Source organism: Geotrypetes seraphini, chromosome 1, assembly GCF_902459505.1.
Source record: "Geotrypetes seraphini chromosome 1, aGeoSer1.1, whole genome shotgun sequence".
Taxonomy (NCBI): Eukaryota; Metazoa; Chordata; class Amphibia; order Gymnophiona; family Dermophiidae; genus Geotrypetes; species Geotrypetes seraphini.
In genome coordinates this window covers 526,239,914-526,262,833 of record NC_047084.1, presented here as the reverse complement: position 1 = coordinate 526,262,833, position 22,920 = coordinate 526,239,914, and the positions used below count along the sequence as shown (strand labels likewise).

The following is a 22,920-nucleotide window of genomic DNA, read 5'->3' as shown; positions in this document are numbered from 1 at the left end:
AGTTGTGTTTTCAACATTTTCTTGAAATTAATCCTCCCAGCACAAAATCTCAGAATACCAGGCAGGGCATTCCAAAGTTTAGCACCTGTCACAGACATCATTGTTGCCCCAATCCTAACATGCATAATTGACATCTTACCCTCTAGACCAGACATGGGCAACTCTGATCTTCAAGTTCCGGAATCCAGTTGGGTTTTTCAGGATTTCCCTAATGAATATGCATGAGATCTATTTGCATGCACTGCTTTCAATGCATAGTCATTGGGGAAATCCTGAAAACCTGATTGGACTCCGGCCCTCGAGGATCGGAGTTGCCCATGCCTGCTCTAGACTCAATTTCATACTATTTTCTGATCATAGATATCTTCTAGGTTGTTAGATTTCAAAGAACTCTTGTAATACCTTCAGGGAAACATGATACAAAAATCTGATTAATGATTGAGAGAATCTTAAAATACACTCTTTGCTGCATGGGTAACCAATGCAATTGTTTCAAAATTGGATTTATATGCGACATCCTTGAAACCCCAGTAATTAATCTTGCAGCAGAGTTTATTAACATCTGCAATGCCCTCATCTTCCCTTTAGCAACTCTCAGATAGAATGAATTACAATAATCCACCTTAGTATTAATGCTTGCACCACACTATGGAAGTCAAATGCTGGCAACATTGGTTTCAGTCTATACAGCAATTGCAGTTGCCTATAACCCGAATCGTTTTCAATATTTGTTTTTCCATAGTCAGACAACTATCTAAGCATACTCCCAGTATAGTCGCATCTTTTTTTACTGGCAATCTCTCTCCCATCACAATCTCAAAGTTGTCCTTTTGGCTTTTCACCAACATTACCGCCGTTTTGCTGATATTTAATTTCAAATCATGTTCATCCATCCACCTCAGTCGTTTCCTTATAACTTCCTGTTCTGGTGCAGGGACTAAAGAGTTTGTGAGAGACTGGAGTTGACTAGCCTTCCATCAGTGTTCTACTTTAATCACTAGCACTGCTGGCAGACTATGAAAGGTTGGTTAGAGGGAGGGAGGGAATATAGTGTACTATAGTGGTCAGTAGCGGCAGGATGCAGGCAGCGATAGTAAGGGGACCTGCATTAACGCGCGTTAAAAACTTAATGTGTTAATCACATTAACATGTTAAATGTGCTGCCTTACTTTTAAATAATGTTAGAAATATGGCAAAAATGTAATAAAGTAATGCTGTATCCAGTCATATATTGTACTAATGGGTATAAGATATTGTCTGGATTGTAATAGTTTAAATAACTTTTTTTTGTATACTTTCAAAAAAGACGCCTCAGCCCCACCACTCCACCGCCTATAGTATTTTACACAGCGGGAAGCATATTGTGGCGCTTCATCATTGGCTGTCAATTTTTTGAATGTTGTTTTCTCCTTATAATTTTTAGTTTGTCATTTTATCTTTAAATTTGTCACCCCCTACCATCTGCCAGCATCAGCCACCTTTTTGTTGTCCCCAGCTCCCTTTTCCTAACTCCTAAATCAGGTCCATTTCCAAGCCACAGCTCCCTTCTCCTACCTGCCCTCCTTTCAAGCTCCACATCCACTCCATCCTTATCTCTTTCCTCTCAACTATTCCTTCTTTTTCAATTCCCAGTTTCAGCTCCAGCCTCCTTCTTCTTCCTGCCTTGCATTTAAAAATTGTTCATCCTGATTCTTCGGCAGCAGACAGTGACAGAAGTAGGCTACCCCAGGCATTCCCTTAGCCAGGCCTGCCCTGGCAGAAACAGGAGATTGTGTCAAAGGAGGGAGGGATCCAGCTGAGGGAAGGCCTGAGGCAGCAACCTGCTTCTATCATGGACTATTGCCAGAGAGTCAGGATAAAATTATAGAATCGCCATGGAAGAGGAGGGAAGGGATAAAGGCAGTAGACTTTGTTATGGTGATGATGGGGTTTTAAGGAAGAGATAGAGAGTCATTGCCAGCCTCATGGGGAAGGGAAGAGACAGTAGCCTGGCAGCTGGTGCAACAGGTACTTCACAACTTGTGGTGGCTTTGGGCGTCATCCTGCCATGCTTACTGGGGTGTGCTGGCACTGGAAGGAAGGTGGAAAGAGAGGAGACATTTAAATTCTTCCATGGCATAAATGCACAGGACGCAAGTCTCAATTGAAGTAAGTTCTGGAATAAGTAGGCATAGGATGAAAGTGAAAGGGGATAAACTCGGGAGTAATCTAAAGAAATACTTCTTTATGGAAAGGTTAGTAGATGTGTGAAATGGTCTGTTGGAGTTGGTGAAGATGAATTCAGATATAGTCTTCAAGAAAGCATGAGACAAGTGCATAGTATATTCAGAAAAGGAGGGGATAGTAGATAGTGTAGATAAGCATACTAGATAGGCCATATGGTCTTTTATCTGCTGTTGTTTTCTCTGTTTCTTTACAGAAAGACAAGTCAGTGTGGCTTAAACCATAACATATCTCATACAGAACAAAAAGAAATAAAAGAGAACCTAAGCAACATTCTGAAAATATTGCATGCAGATTTCATTAAAAGTGCTAGTAGTTTAATAAAGCAAATATACACTGAAGGAATACCTTAACCCCTGAGAAAAGCAGTAATAACCTGTAGAGCAATGGTCTCAGGGCCCGGGGGCCACATGCGGCCTGCCAGGTACTGTTTTGAGGCCCTCGGTATGTTTATCACAATCACAAAAGTAAAATAAAAGAGTTTCTTGATCATATGTCTCTTTTGCTATAAATGACAATATTATTATTAAGACTTAGCCAAAAGGAAAGATTTATAAACTATAAAGAGTTTTACTTCATGCAAAATTGTCATTTCTTTAATAAGACATTAGCTATTTTTTTTTTCTGAGGCCCTCCAAGTACCTACAAATCCAAAATGTGGCCCTGCAAAGGGTTTGAGTTTGAGACCACTGCTCTAGAGGAAACAGTTTGCTCAGCTATTGGGTTTAGCAGTGTAGATCCTTTCTCCCCAAGCCCTACTACTACTGGGACTGGATAGATGCGCATGCCCCTGTATATATGCTGCTGTTTTGACTGACTTTTCTCACTGGTAAGGGCTGTGTGCTGGGGCCAGGGAAGCAGTCAGAGTTGTTAATCATCCCACTCAAGTGGCAGCCCTGGAGAATTTGTCTTGTAAGCTGCGAGACCCTGGTAGAAATATGTATTGTTTGGAGTTTGTCTGTTTTCATCCAAAGTAATTCATTACTCACCTACAGGTGCTGTCAGGGACTCCAGCCATTGTGACAAGAGCTTCTAGAACAACTTTGACAGATTTGGAGGAGTGAAAAAAAACAAACTATTGTGCGAGTATAATACAGGAGAATACTGTTCCATCCACTGAGTGCAAAGTTAATAGTGGTGCAATAAAGAAGAAAAATATCAAAATCTGCAGTGTTTTGCGGGCATTTGTAGTTTCCCTTCTGATTTGATTAGAATTGCTGTTCTATTGTCCTTTGATACTTAACTTTTGGAAGTCAATATGAGGACAGATTAATACCATACTGGAGGCATCAATTCCATTGATGTATGAGGTACTTATATGTGGAACATTATTACGTATTAAGCCCTCCATGGACCACTATAAATGCCGGCTTTTCCTAATTATGACCGGGATAGCTATGCAAATGATTACTCGCAGTTGGAAGAATTGGGATTGCCTTGGTTTTCCTTTCTGGTGGGCGAGCTTATGCTTAACTTATAAGTATGAGAAAATGAATGCTGACTTGCTGGGGCATAATAAGATATTCAAATTGGTTTTGGGTCCATTGACGTCTTTTGTAGATTTGTTATAGTTGCCCTTTATCTTTATTTTCCGTTGTTTTGCACCCACACATCCCATCCATGGGGGCGGGGGAGCGGGAGGGGGGTATATCTTTTGTTTTACTACTATTCCTGATGGTAATGTTGAATGGGGGAGGGAATTTTATTTTTGTATAGATTCTGATTGTTTATAAGTGCTTATTTGATTATTACTATTTGTATGTAAATTGTATTGCACTTTTTGTTGGCATAAAAAACTAAATAAAGTTAAAAAAAGAATTGAAATGCCAATCCTGCTGACTTCCCAGCCTGCTCAATGCAAGTTTGCCCCAAACAAACATTTATTAAAATGAAAACAAAGGTTAACAGATAATTAATTTTTTTGTGTTCTTAATACTGTATTCTGAAGTAGAAAGGAGGGAAGAAGAGATGGATGGCTGGCAAGCAGTAGAATCTTATCTTGAATTATCTTGGTTTACTATCTTGGATTGTTTTAAAGTTCCATTGTAATATCCTAATCATAAGGTCATTTGATGCAGTATACTGGTTCTAAAAAGTCCTGACTTTGGTCTGTATAGGGGGGGGGCGGGGCAGTTTTTCTAGATGGATTAATTTTACGTATACTGTGACAGCAATGAACTTCACTCTTAAGCCAGGGTAAGTGGAATATGATCTCGGTCTCTCAGATTTACTGCTAATGCTTGTCATAATATTTGTGTCATGCCAAAATAAGTTTCCCTCTGGCACCCAAACTGATGGGGAATATTTCTACATCTTCCTGCCACGTTTTGTTAGTTATAAAATAAGTTTCTTGGTACTCAAGGATCTTCTGTCTGTCCACACGTTCATAGAGTAATGATCAATGCTGTTCTGGTGGGGTATTTTTTTTTTTTTTTTACCTGATGTCTTGTTTTCTTGCATCAAGCTTTCTGTTGGTTGGATGTCTCAGGTGCCCATAACCATTTAATTCTCCATAATTCTCTTAGGTCATGATCCCAGTGCTTTTCTGGTACAGTATGATGTAATGTGTACAAAGTTTCTAGTGAGTGAGGCATGCCACCTTCTGCCTGTTCCATATAGAAATTTTCTGCCTTTAGGACTTTGCAGCCAGCTAGCTACCAGATGCTGAGCCAGATTAAAGCATAAGCAATCTAAGCACATGCCTTAGGCTCAAAAATTTAGGAGGGTACTGTCATATGTGCTCAGGATTCAGGAACCTAGAATTGCCAATTGTTGGATTTTTTTTTTTGGGCGGGGGATTCTAAAATGTTGTACATTACCTGTCTCAAAGCCAGAAGGATGACTTAAGTGTGTGGATATTTTTCAGAGTTTAGCCCACTAAGCACTCCATGCTTTCCCCCCCCCCCCACCCACCCTTCCATTGCAGAGGGTGTGGTAGCCTCCAGCCAATGGGAATGCTAATACAATGCCTTGTAAAGGCATGTAAAGGAAGGAGAGGCTTGTAATGCCTTGTAATGATATAAGGGAAGGAGAAAGGAGGGGCCGAGCTGGGCTGTGGTAGGATCCAGTCAATGGGAAGGCTGCTCTAGTTACAGGAGGGAGAAGCTGAGCTATAAGGGCTGTGGGGGAAGCAGATCTCTGCACAAGGTCTTTGGAGAGAATCAGTGGAGCTAGTGAGTGGTCTAGGGGTGGGGGTTGTTGAAAAGGATTAGGATTGAAGAATAGGGGAAAATGTGAAGGATTTGCTGTCAGCTGAGGAAAAGAACTGGCAGCAAATGCCAAAATTTACATGATGGTGAGCAGACCTGGTGAGGAGTGGTGGCACCGCCTGAAGCAGCATATAAGCAACAGGACAGCAAGAAAAGAGAGCTAGAGAGTGAATGCACTTGTTTAAATTTCTGTGTTCCTAGAGAGGACAGTCTCATATAAATAAAGCTTCCCTTTAAAAATCTGGACTGGAATGGAGAGGCTCACTGCAGTGGGTTAACGAAGGTAGTAGGTGCCCCCCCACACCCTCCTCTCTGCCTCCTCGCTCTTTCCACATTACTCGCTTTCCTTCCATGCCACACTCGCACCCTCCCTTCTCACCCCCGTACCTCTTAAAATCTTTGCCAGCACTAATATCTTCTCTAGTCTGCTGCTCGCGCTGACTTTCCCTCCGACGTCTCTTCCTGGCCCCCTAACCCAGAAATGATTTCAGAAGGAGCCAGGCCAGTGCAAGTAGTAGGCTAGCAGTAGCTTGTACTGGCGAAGATTTTAAAGAGGTACAGGGGAGGCGGGGAAGGGAGGGAGTGAGCATGACATAAAGGGGTGAAGAAGTGTCACTGCTCCTGCCAAGATGGTGCCCGGGTTGGTCCCCCCTCCCCCATTACGCCACTGGTTCGCAGATACCTGTGCACATACTAAGTGGAGGGAAGTTTTTATCTCAAGGAATTTACCCTGTTAAATTACTTGGTTTAATTCCTTGAACACTGTCCTAATACTGCCTCCACTCTGCTGTGCCTTTCAGAAGCATTAAAGAAAATAACTAAATATTTTATTTTGCTTTTTCCATTTATTAACCTTTTTTTTCACTTGTAAAATTTTGTAAATTTGTATCTTGTACACATTGACCTGGAAGCAATGAAGAGTGAAAATAACTTGCCCTGCTTCCCTGATTCTCAGCTCACTGCTGCAGAGCAGCTAAGTTATCCAGCTCCAGAAGGGAGATTTTTTGGTCAGTCCTCTTTTTGAACTTACCATATATACTCGAATATAAACTGAGGTAAACTTTTTTACTCCTAAAAAAGAGGGGAAATAAGATTGACTCAAGTATAAACTGAGGTTTTATATTCAAATATAGGTAATGGTGGTATAATGGTGAGCTGGGATAGGAGCAATCCCTCCTTGTCCGGTCCCAGCTGGCTCTGTGCCCCTTGCCCCCTTCCCGATCCGTTGCAGGTCTCCCTGGGCCTCCCTTGGTGGTCCAACTATAGCTGAGACAGGAGCGACCCCTCCCGTGTACTGTCCCAGCCGGCTCTGCACCCCTGATCCCCCCCTTGACCCTTTGCAGGCCTCCCCCACACCTGCCTTGAGCCCTGGTGGTTCAACAGTGAACCGAGACAGGAGCGACCCTTCCCGTCTCTTGCCCCAGCTGGCTCTGTACCACCCCACCTCTCTCTCTTGCCTCACGAGGTTGCAGCGGGAACTCACGGCAGCCATTTTCTATAGTGGTGCTGTATGGGGCAGAAGTGTAGGAGGATTGCTCCTGATCCAGGTTCACCGCTGGACCACCAGGGCATGCAGGGTAGGTCTTTGTAGTGTCCAGGAAGTGGGGTGTTGTGGAGCCGGCCGGGACAGGAGATAGGACTCAAGGCTGGCCCAGGCGAGGCCTGCAGCAGGTCCAGGAGGGGTGCTACATAGCTGGATGACTCAAATATAAGCTGAGACCCCCATTTTTGGGCCATTTTTTGGCCCTTAAATCTCAGTTTATATTCGAGTATATACAGTATATCCTAATTCAGTGTTATATTTATAGTACATGATACTTTATGACATGGGTAACTTGGTTGCCCTGCAGCTCTACCCATTAAGCTTCTTCATTCAAAGCATGTGCTTGCATAGTCCCCATGTTCATTCATAAACAATTACTGCATATCATATCATCATTAGGCTGTGTACTTTTCCCTGCTACTTATGGAGAGGTGAAATGATGGTGGGGAAGTGGGTCCACAAATATGTTTGCCTAGAGCCTAATATAGTGTTAATCCAGCCCTAACCAGATGAGTAACTGTTTCCAGCTCTTTTGTGTAGAATCTATAGATGTCTGTTCTGATTTTTTTCTGTAATTGCTTTAAACCAGCTTAATAGTTGCAGCTCAGGACAGTGGATTACTATCAATTTCTCATCCTTAGGTTCAGTTCATCTCTCTGAAAGCATTCATATGTCCAGGCTTGATCCACATATGATTCCTGGAGTAAGTTTATAACCTCAAATACCACTTGAGCTCATTTACCTTCTCTGCTGTTGCTTTTCTATCCTAGAGTAATCTACCAGGAACAGTATTTCCATAGTGTCCTTCTCACTATTCTAGACCAGTGGGGTAGTTATATCCATTGATCAACAGGTGGAGGTAGAAAATACGAGAAGAGTTGTGTGATATAGGACCTAACAACCCCACAGCTTCTCAGTATTTTCTATCTCCAAACAGGTGAATAGTCATGATTATCAGTTCTGGAGCTGGATAGGCCACTCCTGGTCCAGTTGATGAACTAGCTGTCAGTTGAACTTTGGACCATTGACCTTTTGAAGTGCATTCTTGGTGGTGCCAGCCCCTGCCTCCTAGCCCATTCCCTCCTTCCTGCCTTTCCCCCTTTCCCTTGGTCTACTCAGGGTTTGGCAGCCTCTTCAACCTAAAAAAAAATCAACCCTTCTACCTTGATTTGGCCTTTTCTGATGGAGTGAATTTTGGGCATGCAGGGCTTGATTTGGACCTGGTCCCATTGAATTAAAAAAAACCAAAAAAATTTGGCAGGCAGAAGCTAGACTCAGACTCATGGAGCTCTTGTTTAAACCCGGACCATGGTGTGCTGGGCAAGCCTAAGGATTTCCCTGCCAGTGGGAGGGAGGATTTCCCCCATCAGTTGCAGTGCTTTGGCAGCGGCAGAGGGAAACTCATGTAGGGCAGCAGTGGCGGCTTACCGGTCTTATGATGTCAGAGTCTGCCAAGAGATGTTCCCGCTGTGGAGCACGTCAGGAGGCCTTGGGGAGGTGTCCATGCAAGGTATGGAAGGCCCGGTCAGAAGCAGATTATGGCAGAGAGTTGGTGACTCTTGACTGTGTACAGCAACTATCAGCGTCATAGCCTGAGGCATTGGGGGAGATAGCAGTTGGTGCATTGTTGGAATGGGATGTGGGAACGGTGGCCATTTGGCACTGAGGGTTATGTCCCTTCTCAGCTTCCCACGTCACTGGATCCACTGGGTGTTTCTTCCTCTGGGTCCCTGGGCATGACTTCAGTGCAGGGGTTGATGTTTTCCCCAAAATTTGTTCTGGTTTTACACCAGGTATGTCTTCTTAAGCAGGCTCAGGAAGAGTCTTCTGGGGTTTACCCCTGGGATGCATTCTTCTCTCCTGCCTCCTAAGTGCTCCTGGTTGGCTCTCCAGGATGATGGCAGCGAGTACTTGACACAGTCTTCCCCCCTCTTGGACTCCATCATAGTCTGTTCAGAGGGGCCCTCTCTCTGGAAGTCAATGGAGGATGGGGAGCTTCTCCACCCCCCCCCCCACCCCCCGAGGAGGAGAATATTTAAGGCTGTTCCATAAGGAGGATCAGAGTTTTCTCATTACAGAAACATTGGCAGCTCTCTTCATTGAGGATCCTTCAGCCTCTGCGGGCCCTCAGAAGTCTTCGGTGATGAGGGGCCTCCGCAGTCTGCCCAAGACCTTTCCCAAACATCCTGATATTCAGGAGCTTATTGAGATGGAATAGCAAAATATGGATATGAGCCATAAAGTGGGCCATACCCCTTTTTGCCAGAAGGAAAGGACAAGTTCCAGGTGCCAATAGTAGACTTATTGGTTTCGGCTGTGATAAAAAAGATTACTCTTCTGGTGGAAAGTGGTATCGTCCTCAAGGATCTACAAGAAAGGAAAATTGAGCATGCTTTGAAGTGGGCAATTGAGGTGGTGATGCTGTACTTCTCCATGGTGAGAGCATGCTTGGAATGGCATCAGCAATCACAAGGGCAAGACTCGCAGCTCTTGGTCCAGATGGAGGCTGGGCTGGCCTATCTAGCAGTTAGTATCTATGACATGCTCTGGGCATTTTCAAGGGAGTTGTCTTTTGTGGTGGTAGCTCACAGGCAGCTTTGGTTGTGGAATTGGGCAGTGGAAACTACGTCTAAGTTTTGGCTGATGCAACTCCCCTTTCAGGGTTGTTGCCTATTTGGAGAAGATTTCACCGATTTGGCTAAAGAGCTTAGGGAATCTAAGCAACAGTGCCTGCATGAGAACATGCCTTGGGGGAGGGGGAGGGGGCACTCGCTTGCTCTTTGTCTCTACCTTTCTGAATTTTTGGGAGAGCAGGAGCTATAGGCCTGTTTGTCAGCAGTTTGGCCAGAGGAACCTTAATAAGTAGTTTTCCTTTCAGATGGATAAAAAGGCAGGATGACAATCGGGGAAGCCTGTCATCTCTTCCTGCAGCTCGCAATGAGATGAGGCTGGTCCACTCCTCTTCCCTTCCAGCAGGAGGTCGCTTGTTGCATGTTGCAGAGGAGTGAGCCGCAGTTAATGTCCGACTAGTGGGCCTTAGGAATCATCAGAGAGGGTTACCAGCTAGAGTTCTTTCACCCGGTCGTTCCTCTCTTCTTGGAGTATTGTGGACAAAGAGGCATCTCTGAGGCCGCCCTTTGAGAAACCATCCAGTCCCTACTTGCTCTGCAGGCAATCACATCAGTTCCCCCGGAGGAGAGGGGCTTGGGCCACTACTCGATTTACTTTTTTGGTGCCCAAGAAGGCGGAGGGGGGCAAACTTTGTCCAGTGTTGGGTCTCAATTGTTGTTTCCGAGTATCGCAATATCGCATGGAGACTTTGCTGCAATTGCTTCCAGTCGGCCATGGGAGTTCCTCTCTGCCCTGGATCAGAGAATGACAGGGGAACAAATTTATCCCCCTCCCCATGGGCTCTATCTCCATCCCCGTTCTGTCCCTGCCCCTGCTCAATCCTTGCAAGCCCTGTCCTCATCTGCATAAGCCTTAAACACTTTAAAATCATAAGTGTTCAAGACCTGTGCAGATGCAGACAGAGTTTGCAGGGGTGGGGCAAGGATTGGGACAGAACTCAGGGGACAAATTTGCCCTCGTGTCATTCTATACCCTGGAACTCAAGAAGGTGTGTTTTCACATTCCAATTTAGCCTTCTCATCAGAGGTTTCTGCAGTTATGTGTCAGTATTTCCAATTCAGGGCTATACCCTTTGGGCTTGCCACACTTCCAAAGATGTTTTTCAAGGCGATGGTGGTCGTAGCAGCCTTTTTGCATCGTTGGGGGATCAGACATTTCATTTTTTTGAGCAGGTTATCTGGAAGACTGGTTGATCCGGGCTTCATTCTTGCAGGAAGGTCAAGACATGACTACAAGAGTAGTTCAGCTGCTGCAGTCGTTGGGCTGGGTGATCAACTTCGAGAAGAACAGATTGGTTCCCTCTCAACAGCTAGAGTTTCTAAGAGTCCTGTTCGACACGCTCCAGGAAAGGATTTTTCTTTCAGAGCACAGGTGGGAGAATCTTCTGGTGATATGCTCCCTGCCTCAGCTGGTCTGTCCCTAGGTAAGGGACCATGTCCAACTATTGGGGTTGATGATGATAGCAGTGGAGTTGGTTCCATGGGTGTGGGTTCATATGTGCCTGCTGTAGTGTTCTCTTCTCTTCTCAGCCATTGGATTCTGGTGTCCCAGGACTATAGCATACACATTTCATGGTCCTCCAAAGCCAGGAAGAGCATGCACTAGTGGTTGTTGGAGGCATTCATTCGAAGGGTGTCCCCTTCCTGGTGCAACATTGGGAAGATAGGGAGGATCTGAAGCACATTGCAATGCACAGGTTCATTTCTCTTTAATACCCCAACTTACTTTCATCATCACATGGGCTCTGATAATTTGGAAGTAGCGACCCTCTTCTGAGGCTGTAGTAGTGCTCTGCCAGTGCACCAGGATATGAATTAGGATGCTCACCAAGTTATTGGGTAAGCTATGTTTGAATATTTTTTAATGGCTTGATAGAAAAGGATCATTGTTATGATACTTATATATGATACTTGTTACTTACCCTGTTCTTAATGGTTCTATTCCTGTATTCATACATTTATACCTAACAGCATTTTTTGTTCTGCCTTAGCTGAAGAAATGTATTAAAACTCCAGAAATGCCTTCAAAACATGTGAGAAACTGGGTTCCCAAAGTCCTGGAGCAGCGCAGGCAGGGCCTTGAGGCCTATCTTCAGGTAAGAAGTCTTTGAATGATTTGGAGGATATAGATAAGTTGTGTCCAGTTTAGTGATTCCATAGGAACAACTATAACATTAACAAGTTAAAAAAAAAAAGGCAAATGGAAGCAATCTGAGTCTTCACATCTGTAACAGGGTCAGAAGAATACAGTCTTGATCAGCAGCTCTCTCTAGGTGTTTGTGAGAAGGTGAGAGGTGAAATGTTTGGAACTTGTAAGAGATTTTGGGTTCTTTTTACTAAGGTACACTAAATCATAACATGGACTTAGTGTGCTGAAAAAGGCTCACAGTGGGATGCGTGAATGCATATTGCAGTAACATCCATATTTGCTGTACTCATGTGTAAAAGTTTTTTTGAGGCTTTTAATATTTTTCAGGAAGTGTGTCATGGGTGGAGAGTGAATATGGAATTCCTAACCAGCTAGTGTGTTCCCATTATTGTATGCTAATTGGTTAACATAGGGTAAACATGGAAGCACTTAGCATCTCCCTAAATAGGAGGCAGCATGTGATCCCAGGTTAGTGATTTACCATCATCGTGCAGTAACAACAGTAGCACACAGACTGCAAATAAAAAATGGAAATATTCCTATTTGTAGTGCAAAGAGCAAAGTAGTCTCCCTCTTCCTGCAAACTGTTTGCAGAAGGATGTCAATCACATCTTTCAGTTCTGCCTCCTTCCCCAGTGGACTGCACTGCCACCTTAAGTTTTTCCTTCTGTAAGCAAACTGAGAAGGTATTTTATGATCTGCTATGACAACCTTTATTGGGTTTTTATTTTCAAATTTTGATGCTTTGGTGTCCAGAGGACACCAGTCACTATGGGGCAGCTTTGCCTGGGAGAGGATGCAGGCTCTCACAGCTGTAGTCTGCAGCCAGCAGGGCAACCATTTGGGTCCCTGCATAACCAGCTTGCATTAACATTTTGGAGCACGGGGTCTATTCTCCTAGAAGCTAGCTCTCATCCTTGATTTATCAGGAGCTTGCGCGCAGGCAGTTTGGCACTAAGGCAGTTCAAGGGCTTTAACGGGTGCTGACTGCATCTTACTTTCCCCCTGTATTTTACCTTGCAGTGTGTGATCTTTTAGGGGTTGATATCTCTGTCTAGCTTTGGCCCGACTGGCAGCCTGAAGATAGCAGCATTTGGATGTTCAGAATCCAGTCTAGAGGCAAAAGTCTTCTCCATTAATTCCAGCTGCAGGTTAAGCTGAAGCAGGCAGGCGCCAGCATAGTTCTTGAGTTCAAGCTATTGTAGTTTATGGGCAAAATTGGGGGGTTCTGAATTTCTAGTTTAAGGGTTTCTGGGGCCAGAGATAGAGTCCCCTGCCTCAAAAAATTTTTTTTCATAGTTTTCTGGCTTTGGTGTAGCTTCTTCAAGCCGTTTTTTGGCAAAACATCGCTCCCACAGTGGCCATCTTGGATTTCCCAATTGTATTTAATAAGCCTTAGTCTGCCTTTCTATCCCTGTATCATGCCAGCTTTGCTCTAGATGGCTGACTGAGGAGCATCTATGCGCCATGTGCAGTGGGGCACATGAGTAGGGGGGGGGAGGGAGCCATGTGCTTACTTCCTCTGATATCTCCAGGCCTGGGAAACTGCAGGGGGCTAGTCTTCTCATCTTTCAGAGAAAAAAATCCCTTCTAGAGCCTTTGAATAGCGACTTTGTGAAGTGCAGATGCATAGTTACTGCGGAATCCAAGAGAGGTCAAGCTGAGTCCCTGCAGGAGTCCTCTGGGCTTTCTGGATAGGGCTTTACCCCAGACTTAGTGAGCTTAATGTGGAAAGCATACTTAAATTTTCAGGATTTCCCTGCATCATCTGTGAGCATGCCAGGAGCTGCACAAGATGGTCTCCCCTCACAGAGCGCTCTCCCCCCAGGAAAGAAGGCTGATCAGAACCAAGAATGCCAGTCAGATAGAGACTGGGAAGAATAGTGGTTGTCTCCCGATACTGCTGTAAATGCCTGAAGACCTGTGATGGGATTATTACTGAGGATAAATTATTTTTCTCTGAGCAAATTTCTTCTTTAGTCAAGAGGACTTTTTATTCCCTCAGGCAACTGAGATCTATAAAATATTTGCTCAACGAATCATCTTTACACTCTTTGATTCATCCATTAGTAATCTCTCATTTAGACTATGGAAATATGATCTATATAGCTGTAACACAAACTAATATGAAACCGTCACAATATTCAAAATGCAGTTTTAAGATTGAAAGGCATAAAAAATATGATCATATTACTTTCCTTTTTTTAAGTTGCCCGTCCACTATAGGATTAAATTTAAAATTCTTATTTTAGCACAAAGGACTTTTTATGCAAAGACTCCTAGTTATTTGAGTAGCTTTACTATTCCTTATGTTCCACAAATACTTTCAGGATCATTACAGGACAATTGAATGGTCATACCATCAATTTCTGTTAATTTATTATCTACAAGTATGTTATGCTATCAAAAGCTTTCTTACAATCTATTCATACTATATCTTGTCATAATTCGGCATCTTTGCTTCCATTTTTTTTTTTTAATTGTTTATTTATAATTCCAATCAAATTTTACAAGAATAATTATTGTTCCATTAAATGTAGGGAAAAAAAATTACAAACCAAGAATTATGCTCTTTCCATACATCATACTGATAAACCCCTTCTTAGACCACTATAATAGGGGGTGATCAAGCATAAATTTAGAGGTATTGGTTAAACCAAAAAAGGCATAATGTATCAAGTGCCCATTACTTCCATTGTCCCTTAATCCTTAATGATCTTCTTAACATCTAGAAATTCCTTCAGATGGTTAGGAGAGAAAAAAGCATATTTAACACCCAAGTACCTAGCCAAGCATTTGCAGGGATATGCCAAAAGAAACGTTGCTCCCAAATTTAAAGTCTGTTGTCGCATAGAAAGAAATTATTTTCTCCGTTCTTGTGTAGTCTTAGCAATATCAGGGTATATCCATATTGGCATCTTTGCTTCCATATGCTTCTTTCTTATTGCCTGTGTTCTGCTGCCATATTATTAACATCTATGGGGGCAATTCTGTAAGTGGGCACTTCACTGTAAACGTTGTAAACCTATTCTATAATGGTATCTGGGCATCATAACCGGGTATTGGTATATCTTACATGGAGGTGTGGGAAGTTAAACTAGCCATAGATCTGGTGTAACTATGGTGCACCTAAATGTGGCTAGAATGTGTTTAAGTTACAATATAATGTAAGCTATGTATGTAATGGGGGGCCCTGCTCATCCTCCACCCACACGTATACCTTATATAATAGCATTTATGTGCACCATGTACTGTAGAATAGTGCTTAGGGCACTTATGTGCATAATTGCTACTTTTTGGTGCATTCACACATGCAAAGGGGTGTGTACCCACAGGTACCTAGTTCTAAAATTGTCCTTTATATGATCATATATTCTATTTGCCTCTATTACAGTGAGTAACTGATAAATTGTAGGTGAAGTTTATGGAATGGTATTTCTGGGGATATTGAACCTCTCTATTTTTTTATTTATTTATTTATTTATTTTTAATAAGAAGCGTTATTCCAGTTGTTAAACCATTATGATATGTATTCTTGCTGTCTTAACAATAGTTTTTTAGAATATTTGTCAAATTCTAGTACAGTGATGATAAATAATTAATTCAAAAATTATTTCATCGGGGCCAGTGCTCTTCAGTCTAGTTCTCCAGTTGTTTAGTTGTTCATTCCACAGTTTTGATGTTTAGCTTTTCCGTTGTTTTCTCTTTGCTGGTAGCCATTTTGCTTCTTTGTTGTGCTCTATAGGAACTTCTATAGGAACCTTTTTAATATAAAATGAATTTGTAACTTTTCCCCCCTTTCCCTCTTTAATCATGTCTGTCTTTAATCTGACTGCAAAAATGTTAGTCGGTTTATTTAATTTGTATGTTGTCTTTTATACCCAATTATCTGTGAGACCACTAACTAGTGGCTTTTTAAATTGTTCATCGCTTAGAAAGTTTGTATAAGCGATTCATCAAAAGGTAATAAAACTTGAAACTTGAAACCTCATAAAGCTTCTCTAGAATTTTTCTGTTTCATCTTTAGTTGATAGTGTTTCAGCTGTTCTAACATTCTTCCTCAGCTCCCTGTAAAATTGCCTTGAGTTCTTAAAAAATAATTTATTTTGGTATCTCTTCTTTCTATTTTATTTATATCTCAGCAAATTTCTGCTATATTCAATTTATTTTTGGAGGATATTAAATGTAAGGTCATCTTCTGTTAGTGCCAGGGCCGTGGAGTTGTATACCAGCTCCTCTATTTTTACTCACCCTGATCCTACTATGTATAGTAAATTGAGAAATTTGATTAATTATAGAAACATTGGACATTTCTTTATGTACAAAATTAGGACTAATAGACCAAAAAATATACAGTATTTTATTTGAACAAAGAATCTGAACAACAACTCAAGCATTGGGTGGGAAGGCATCTGTGCATGTGCAGTGGGGACACTGCCTTGAAGATTTAAAGTGACAGTACACTTGGCAGTATCTGCACCTGGGCTCTGTGGAGGAAGCTATCTGTTTCTGAGAATATATGCCTACTATCCTTAGAGAACAATTGCTACAGGTAAGTAAGTCTTACTTTTGAGTAATACGGGTTGGGAGGGGGAGTGCCAGCCACTGGCTCCTAGATTAAAATAGAATGTGTAAGGTCTGCTATAAAGTCAACTTGTTTAATTAACATGGAAGGAGGCTGCAGCTTTCAAACATTGTAAAACCCAAAGCATTGCCCAGTACTAGTGCTGTGGGCTTTAAGCACAAAGAGACAAACTATTCTTTGTCCTCGTTAAAGGTTGTGAATAGTGCATTAAATAATATTAATGGCTGAGATTGTCACCACTTAACAGTACTTTCCCAGTCCAAGTGATTTCATTGATCGATACAGACTCCATGTAACAGTACAGATTATTCTACTGATTTTTATCGAAATACTAACTAAGTTTGTTAGGACACTAGGTATCTTTAAATAGATCTAGATCATGATGTAGATTAGGGGGAGCAAAGCACCATCCATCTTTTTTTGATCTGTTAATAACTTAAATCCATCATTGCTTCTATCAGCTAGATGCAAGATGCACAGTCTGCCATGCATAACACTTTTCCTTTCAATGCCTGGTCTAGAATCATCTGGTTGATCTGAGGTAGTGTTGCTCAGCGAAAAGAAGAAAAAAAAGCAGTGTTATAATTTTATTGCTATGCAGCTGTTTTCTGACATTGTCACTCTGATATAACCAGTTAAAGCTGTATTCAATTAAAAGAAAACAGATCCCTTTGTCACAGAAGCAAGGTTGGTTTTACTATTATACCCAGGCATTTTGTAGTACCATTTGTTAGATAATTGCCTGAAAGGTGCTCCTCAAGTTCCTTGAGCAGTGGAATTGTGTAGTAAAGGCAACATAAGTCAGCAAAGGAATTTGAAAATACTGTTCATTATCTTAATTGCAATATAAAATGTGGTGCAGGAAATGTCAGGTTACAGGTCAATTATTTTGTAAGTATTAAGGTGACAAATAACTCCTCTTCTTATTTTCCCCCTTTGTCCTTAGCACTTTGTGCCACCCTCATTCCTGTCCAGCTGATCATTCTTGGGTGGACAGATAGCCTTTACTGAATCCTGAACTGGAGGAGCATCTAATCTAAGTCAACGATTGATAGAGGTGTCGCTCCTATGGTGGTAGCTGTCTTCCGTCCGTCTGCCTGAGTTCACTGCCTTTCTGGCGTGCTCAATTGGCCCTAACGGATGGAGATCCTAAACTTGGATTCCTTGCTTCACAGTGCAGTAAAGTTTATTTGTAAACAAAATTCTTCAAATATATTTAACATACAAAACGTGATGGCAGATAAAGGCTGGCCCATCCAGTCTGCCCATCCGCAGTAACCATTATCTCTTCCTCTTTCTAAGAGATCCCACGTGCCTATCCCAGGCCCTCTTGAATTCAGACACAGTCTCTGTCTCCATCACTTCTTTCGGGAGACTGTTCCACGCATCTACCACTCTTTCTGTAAAAAAAAGTATTTCATAGAAACGTACTACTATGCTCACTCAGTAGACTAGATAAACTGTTAAATTTTAAAAACAAAAACAAAATGATCTATTATAAAGGGCATTAGACAATTAACGTGATTAATGCATAGAAACAGGCTATTATGTAATAGCATAAAGGGTTTTTTGGGTAGTTTGCTTGTTTCTTCAAATTAAACTGCGCATTACTGAATTTCTTTTATCAGGAGGGGTTGTACAGATGGAGAGGGGCATGGTTGTGTTTGCCAGATAGTGCATTTCACGTACCATGTGCCAGTTAGTTAATGCAGACATAACAAGGATCCACTTACCTCTTCTTTAATATGAGGAGCTAAGTGTTTAACCTGGAGCAGGTAGCATGCATTGATTTGAATGTTAACACATAATCTGCAATAAAAACAAAACAGGTACACCCCTTCCTGATGCAACATTGGTTTTGGGCTAGTGACAAATTAAAAGTCTGCATGTTTAGCACATTAACAATGCCCTTTTTGTGAGTACAGGGGGGGATCAGTGAAGACACTGGAGCCCAAGTCCAGGTTGGCTCAAGTTGAAGGGCAGACCTACACATGCTAGCCATGTTTGTTTTTCTTTTATTTATAAACCGCCTTTCCTAAGGTGGCTCACAATTTAAACATGTGAAATAATGAGGACAAAACTTGTATCAAGTGAATTTTTTGCTAGACCTCAAACACCCAAGGCACTACTCATTAACTTTCTTTGTTCCCTTACTGGGGTGCCGTTTTCATCATTGGTCTTAGCAAGGTGACATATGCAAAAATACATTTTATATATAAATAAATTGATTGTAAACAGGCTCTGTATAAATTATAAAGTGCATCAAGTGTTGTAAAGGAAAGGCACTTATCTTTATGCCCGACGGCTTCCCAACCATTTCACTCTTGGTTTCGTCAGGGGCTATGCCTCCTATATACAGACACCAAAAGTATGGTGAAAAAAGGCCCTCACTAAGAGCTGAAAATAACACTGCTCTCAGCACTGCACTTTGCCTGTGTCACCTTTACAGCACTCGATGCACTTTATAATTTATACAGAGCCTGTTTACAATCAATTTATTTATATATATATATATATATATATATATAAATAAATATTTTTGCATATGTCACCTTGCTAAGACCAATGATAAAAACACCACCCCAGTAAGGGCACGAAAAAAGTTAATGAGTAGTGTGCCTTGGGTGTTTGAGGTCTAGCAAAAAATTCACTTGATACAAGTTTTGTCCTCATTATTTCACATTTTGTATTGATACATTGGACATTTCTTTATTTTCCTTGTTTAATTGATTTATACATCACAATTTAAACATACACAATAAAAAGTACATAAACTACATAAAAACAAACAAACAAATAAGCGACCAGCGCTTACACCATTCCAAATACCTTAATGCCCATATTTCATGTTATAGAATAGATGTGGCCAGGTATGCCTCTGGGCAGGCTCTGCAGCATATCTACCGGCTCTGTCTGCCCATTCTGTGATAGGCCGTTTCTGACTTAAATTGCCCCAGAAGGGGAGTCGGGGGCCTGCTGGAGCTGCTGCTTCTCCTTACTCTGAGGGATCAGGACCTGCCTTGGTAGGAATGGTGGTCATTTTGTCCCAAATTGTCTCTTTTCCTGCTGCTATTCCCCAACAGCAGTATTCTCCATAGCCCCCTTTGAGGATCGGGGATAGGGGGCTTTGCCTTTTACCTACCTTGTGTCTGCCTGCAAGGGTGTCCCAATGGGGGGCCTAGCAGTTTTTTGGCTTTAGAGCATGATACAAATGTTCAAACAAGCCCTGCAGGAGGAGGCTGGCCCTTTGGCCAGTTGTGGGGCCTCTAGGGCTTCAGATGATATTGGATTGGGACCACGTGGGGGAGGGGGGATCAAATGATGGGGAAGAATTGGGAGTTTGCAGACAATGCTTCTCTGAGGAATGGCTGGGTGCATGCAAAGTTTTTTAAGTGTGAGTGACAAGTTCTAAAAAAAACAGTCATTTTGATTTCAGTATTGGCAATGTACTCTATTTCAGTATATAGAACACAAAAAAATATCCCACATGGTAATTAATTTAGATTAGTTTCATTAATTTTTTTTATAGTTTAATTTTTTTAAAAGTTGGGTTGGGCCAGTATTTTTGTGAGCGATTATGTAATGACTGTGTAAAATGTATAAGTGATTGCTCATGCAGTTCGCTTAGAGGGAACATAGGTCGCAGATGTCCCAGTCAGTTTCAGAGCATCAAGAGAAGATCTGGAGATACTCTTTGACACTCAGTCCCTCTCAAATTCACATTTAGATGATGCTTCCACACAGGAGGAAGAGGAGGAGTGTGCTCATATGATCAGCTCTTTGCTCAAGAAGAGCTCGTAGCAGCAAACCTCTGTACCACGGGTTTCAAGTATTTCCGTATCTGGACAATTGGTTGATAAAAGTTGTATCACCTCAAGAAGTGCATTCAGCAACTCAAGTTACCATAGCTTTTCCCCAACTTCTAGGGTTCGAAGTCAACTTTCCAAAGTCTCATCTTCAAACCTCTCAAGTGTTGGAGTTCATAGGAGCTGTGCTCAACACTACTCTTCTACAGTTGCTTGGTCATTATTGAGTTGAATTTAAGCTTTTGTAATTATTCACAAGGCTTACTGTGGCAAGCCTACCCTCCTCCCTTTTTCCACTTGATCCTGGGGAGATCAGATTGGGATTCTCCTTGAGTGCCTTCTACTAGCGTGTTCTGTCCTATCTATCTGTTGAAATTCTTAACTAGTGTTTTGTTGTGTTCCTTTTGGGGGATATTACAATGAAACAAACCCAACGAAGGAGTATATAATGTAAGAAGAAGAAGAAATTCTTCCCTCGTACCCACGGGATAGGGAGGCAGAGATGGCGTACTAAATACAAACTAATAAATTATTGTAGAAAGGGAAGTCCTTAGTCTCACAGCCCGCAATGGGAATTCAACCCTAATGCACAGCTGCTACAAAATTACACCCAAACGGGTGTTACATGTGAAACATCCATGGACGACCCTGCTTTTTTGAAAATGCTACAGTACACTAAACAAAAGTGCTACATGTGAATAAAGTTTAAAGAAAGCAAACAGTCAATAATTATTCATCAATTTAAGCCATCTCTGCCCCTCAACCCGAGGGTGCACAGCGACCAAAGTCCTTCCAAGCCACACTCAAGATCGGAATGCTGGAAAAGCAATGCTTTAAAATCCATCAAGGTACTTATCTTCTCCCAACAGAGTAAGAATTGAAGTCCAAAAGCTGCGTGCTCGTAATGTCTTCAAAAAAGCTGTATTTCTTTTATAGTGTCACCTTATTTATCCATTTGTGATAACCCAGACTTTACACTAGGATTGTCATACAAAGGGTATTTGTACCATGCTTTGAATGATCATGGCTCTGTAAAACCTTTTATATGTTTACAGACTGAATATGATCTTCAGGGCAAGGATATTTTCACATATATGCAGCTTAGACATTATATTCAGAGTTTATCCAAAGCAAACTTGACTGAAGAGGTACATGAAACACTTTTGGATCACAGCTTAAACTGGTTCTAAAATTCTGTCATGTGGCGCTTGGAGAATCAGCAGAATTTTCCAAATTGGTGCGACAGTAGTCACAGGGGCTTCATATTAAATTGACTGAGGATCACCTTGGAGATATTTACAAGAGTATGAAAAATATGTCCGTCAATGTGGTGCTTTAGGGATTAAATTATACATTTTTCTTATGTCTTTATAGTTCCCCAGACTGAGCAATTGAAGCTTCTCTTCAGCCACAAGATAATTGCTTAAATCATAACACTTCTAAATTGGTACATATGTTTTTGTTCTGCCCATAAGTGATGCTCTTCTGCTTAGAAACATAGAAACTGACGGCAGAAAAGGGCCACGGCCCATCCAGTCTGCCCACACCAATGACCCACCCTTACCTTCATCTATGAAGAGATCCCACGTGCCAATCCCATTTTGTCTTAAAGTCTGGCACGCTACTGGCCCCAATTACCTGTAGTGGAAGGTTATTCCAACGATCAACCACCCTTTCGGTGAAGAAGTACTTTTTGGTGTCACCATGAAATTTCCCACCCTTGAGTTTCAGTGGAACAATCTGGAAATAGTAAAAGGTTCAAAGAGATTTGAGGCATCTTTTATAAAGCCACGCCAGCGGCTGCTGCACGGCAACAGCCCCAAAAATCCCTTTAAATCTCTATGGACTTTCTGGGCCATTACTGCGCTGCAGCCGCTAGCGTGGCTTTATAAAACAGGCCCTTGGAGTCCATTGGAGGCATTTGTCAAGCAACAGAAGGATTAAATTATTAGTTCCTGGATTTATTTAGATTTCTACACACATCCATGTGGGGAGGGAGGGAAAGGGAGCGGATAGGGTAATTTGTTTCAGATATTTGCAAACATTTAAGTGTTGTTATTTGATATTATTGTGTGTCTAATTGTACTTTTTATAAGTTTTGAAAATCAATAAAGGTTTTTTTAAAAAAAAAACAAGCAACTCCCCAAAATTGGGCTTGGGCTTATTTTTACTATATTCCTTCTGCATTACTACTCACACACAATTGGATACTTCAGTACATATATAAATATCATATATAAATATCAATGGTGTATCTTGTTTGGACCCCAGAAGAAGGTTGTTACTGAAACAGATCGTGTCGGGTCCACACCACTACTTTTTGCTCTGTGTTATATGGATTGACTTTATTTTAACTGCATCACTTTTATTTGTGAAGAACATTTATTAAACTTTTAAATCAAGTACATCATTTCCACAGTTTCTCTTGTTTTCAGTATAAAATAATATATCCTATTCCCAAAGGTCTGTGGGATTTTTGCAAAGTAGATTAGTACTGAATCAGCTATTCTGTCATTGTGGCTTGTTTAAATGCTACATCTACTTACTATGGAAAGATATAATAATAATAATAATAATAATTTTATTTCTTGTATACCACTATACCGTGAGGTTCAAAGCGGTTTACAATATAGATACCATAAATATGCAATAAAAATTGAAATTAAATGAGAAAAGGTACTTAGAAATTCCCTGATTGTCCCGAAAGCTCACAATGTGGATGGTGTTCAACATATCGCATCTTAGAAAGGAGAGTGCTATTGAGTAATTTGGGAG

At 41.6% G+C, this 22,920-nt stretch overlaps 1 protein-coding gene across 1 annotated transcript in view; it reads left to right on the top strand.

Moving 5' to 3' along the window:
• SNX24 (sorting nexin 24) overlaps nt 1–22,920 on the top strand; it is a 221,486-nt gene that overhangs the window by 109,446 nt on the left and 89,120 nt on the right. The window contains exon 3 of the mRNA XM_033929009.1: nt 11,597–11,701. Coding sequence (XP_033784900.1) covers nt 11,597–11,701 — 105 coding nt within the window. The remainder of the gene's footprint in view (nt 1–11,596; nt 11,702–22,920) is intronic.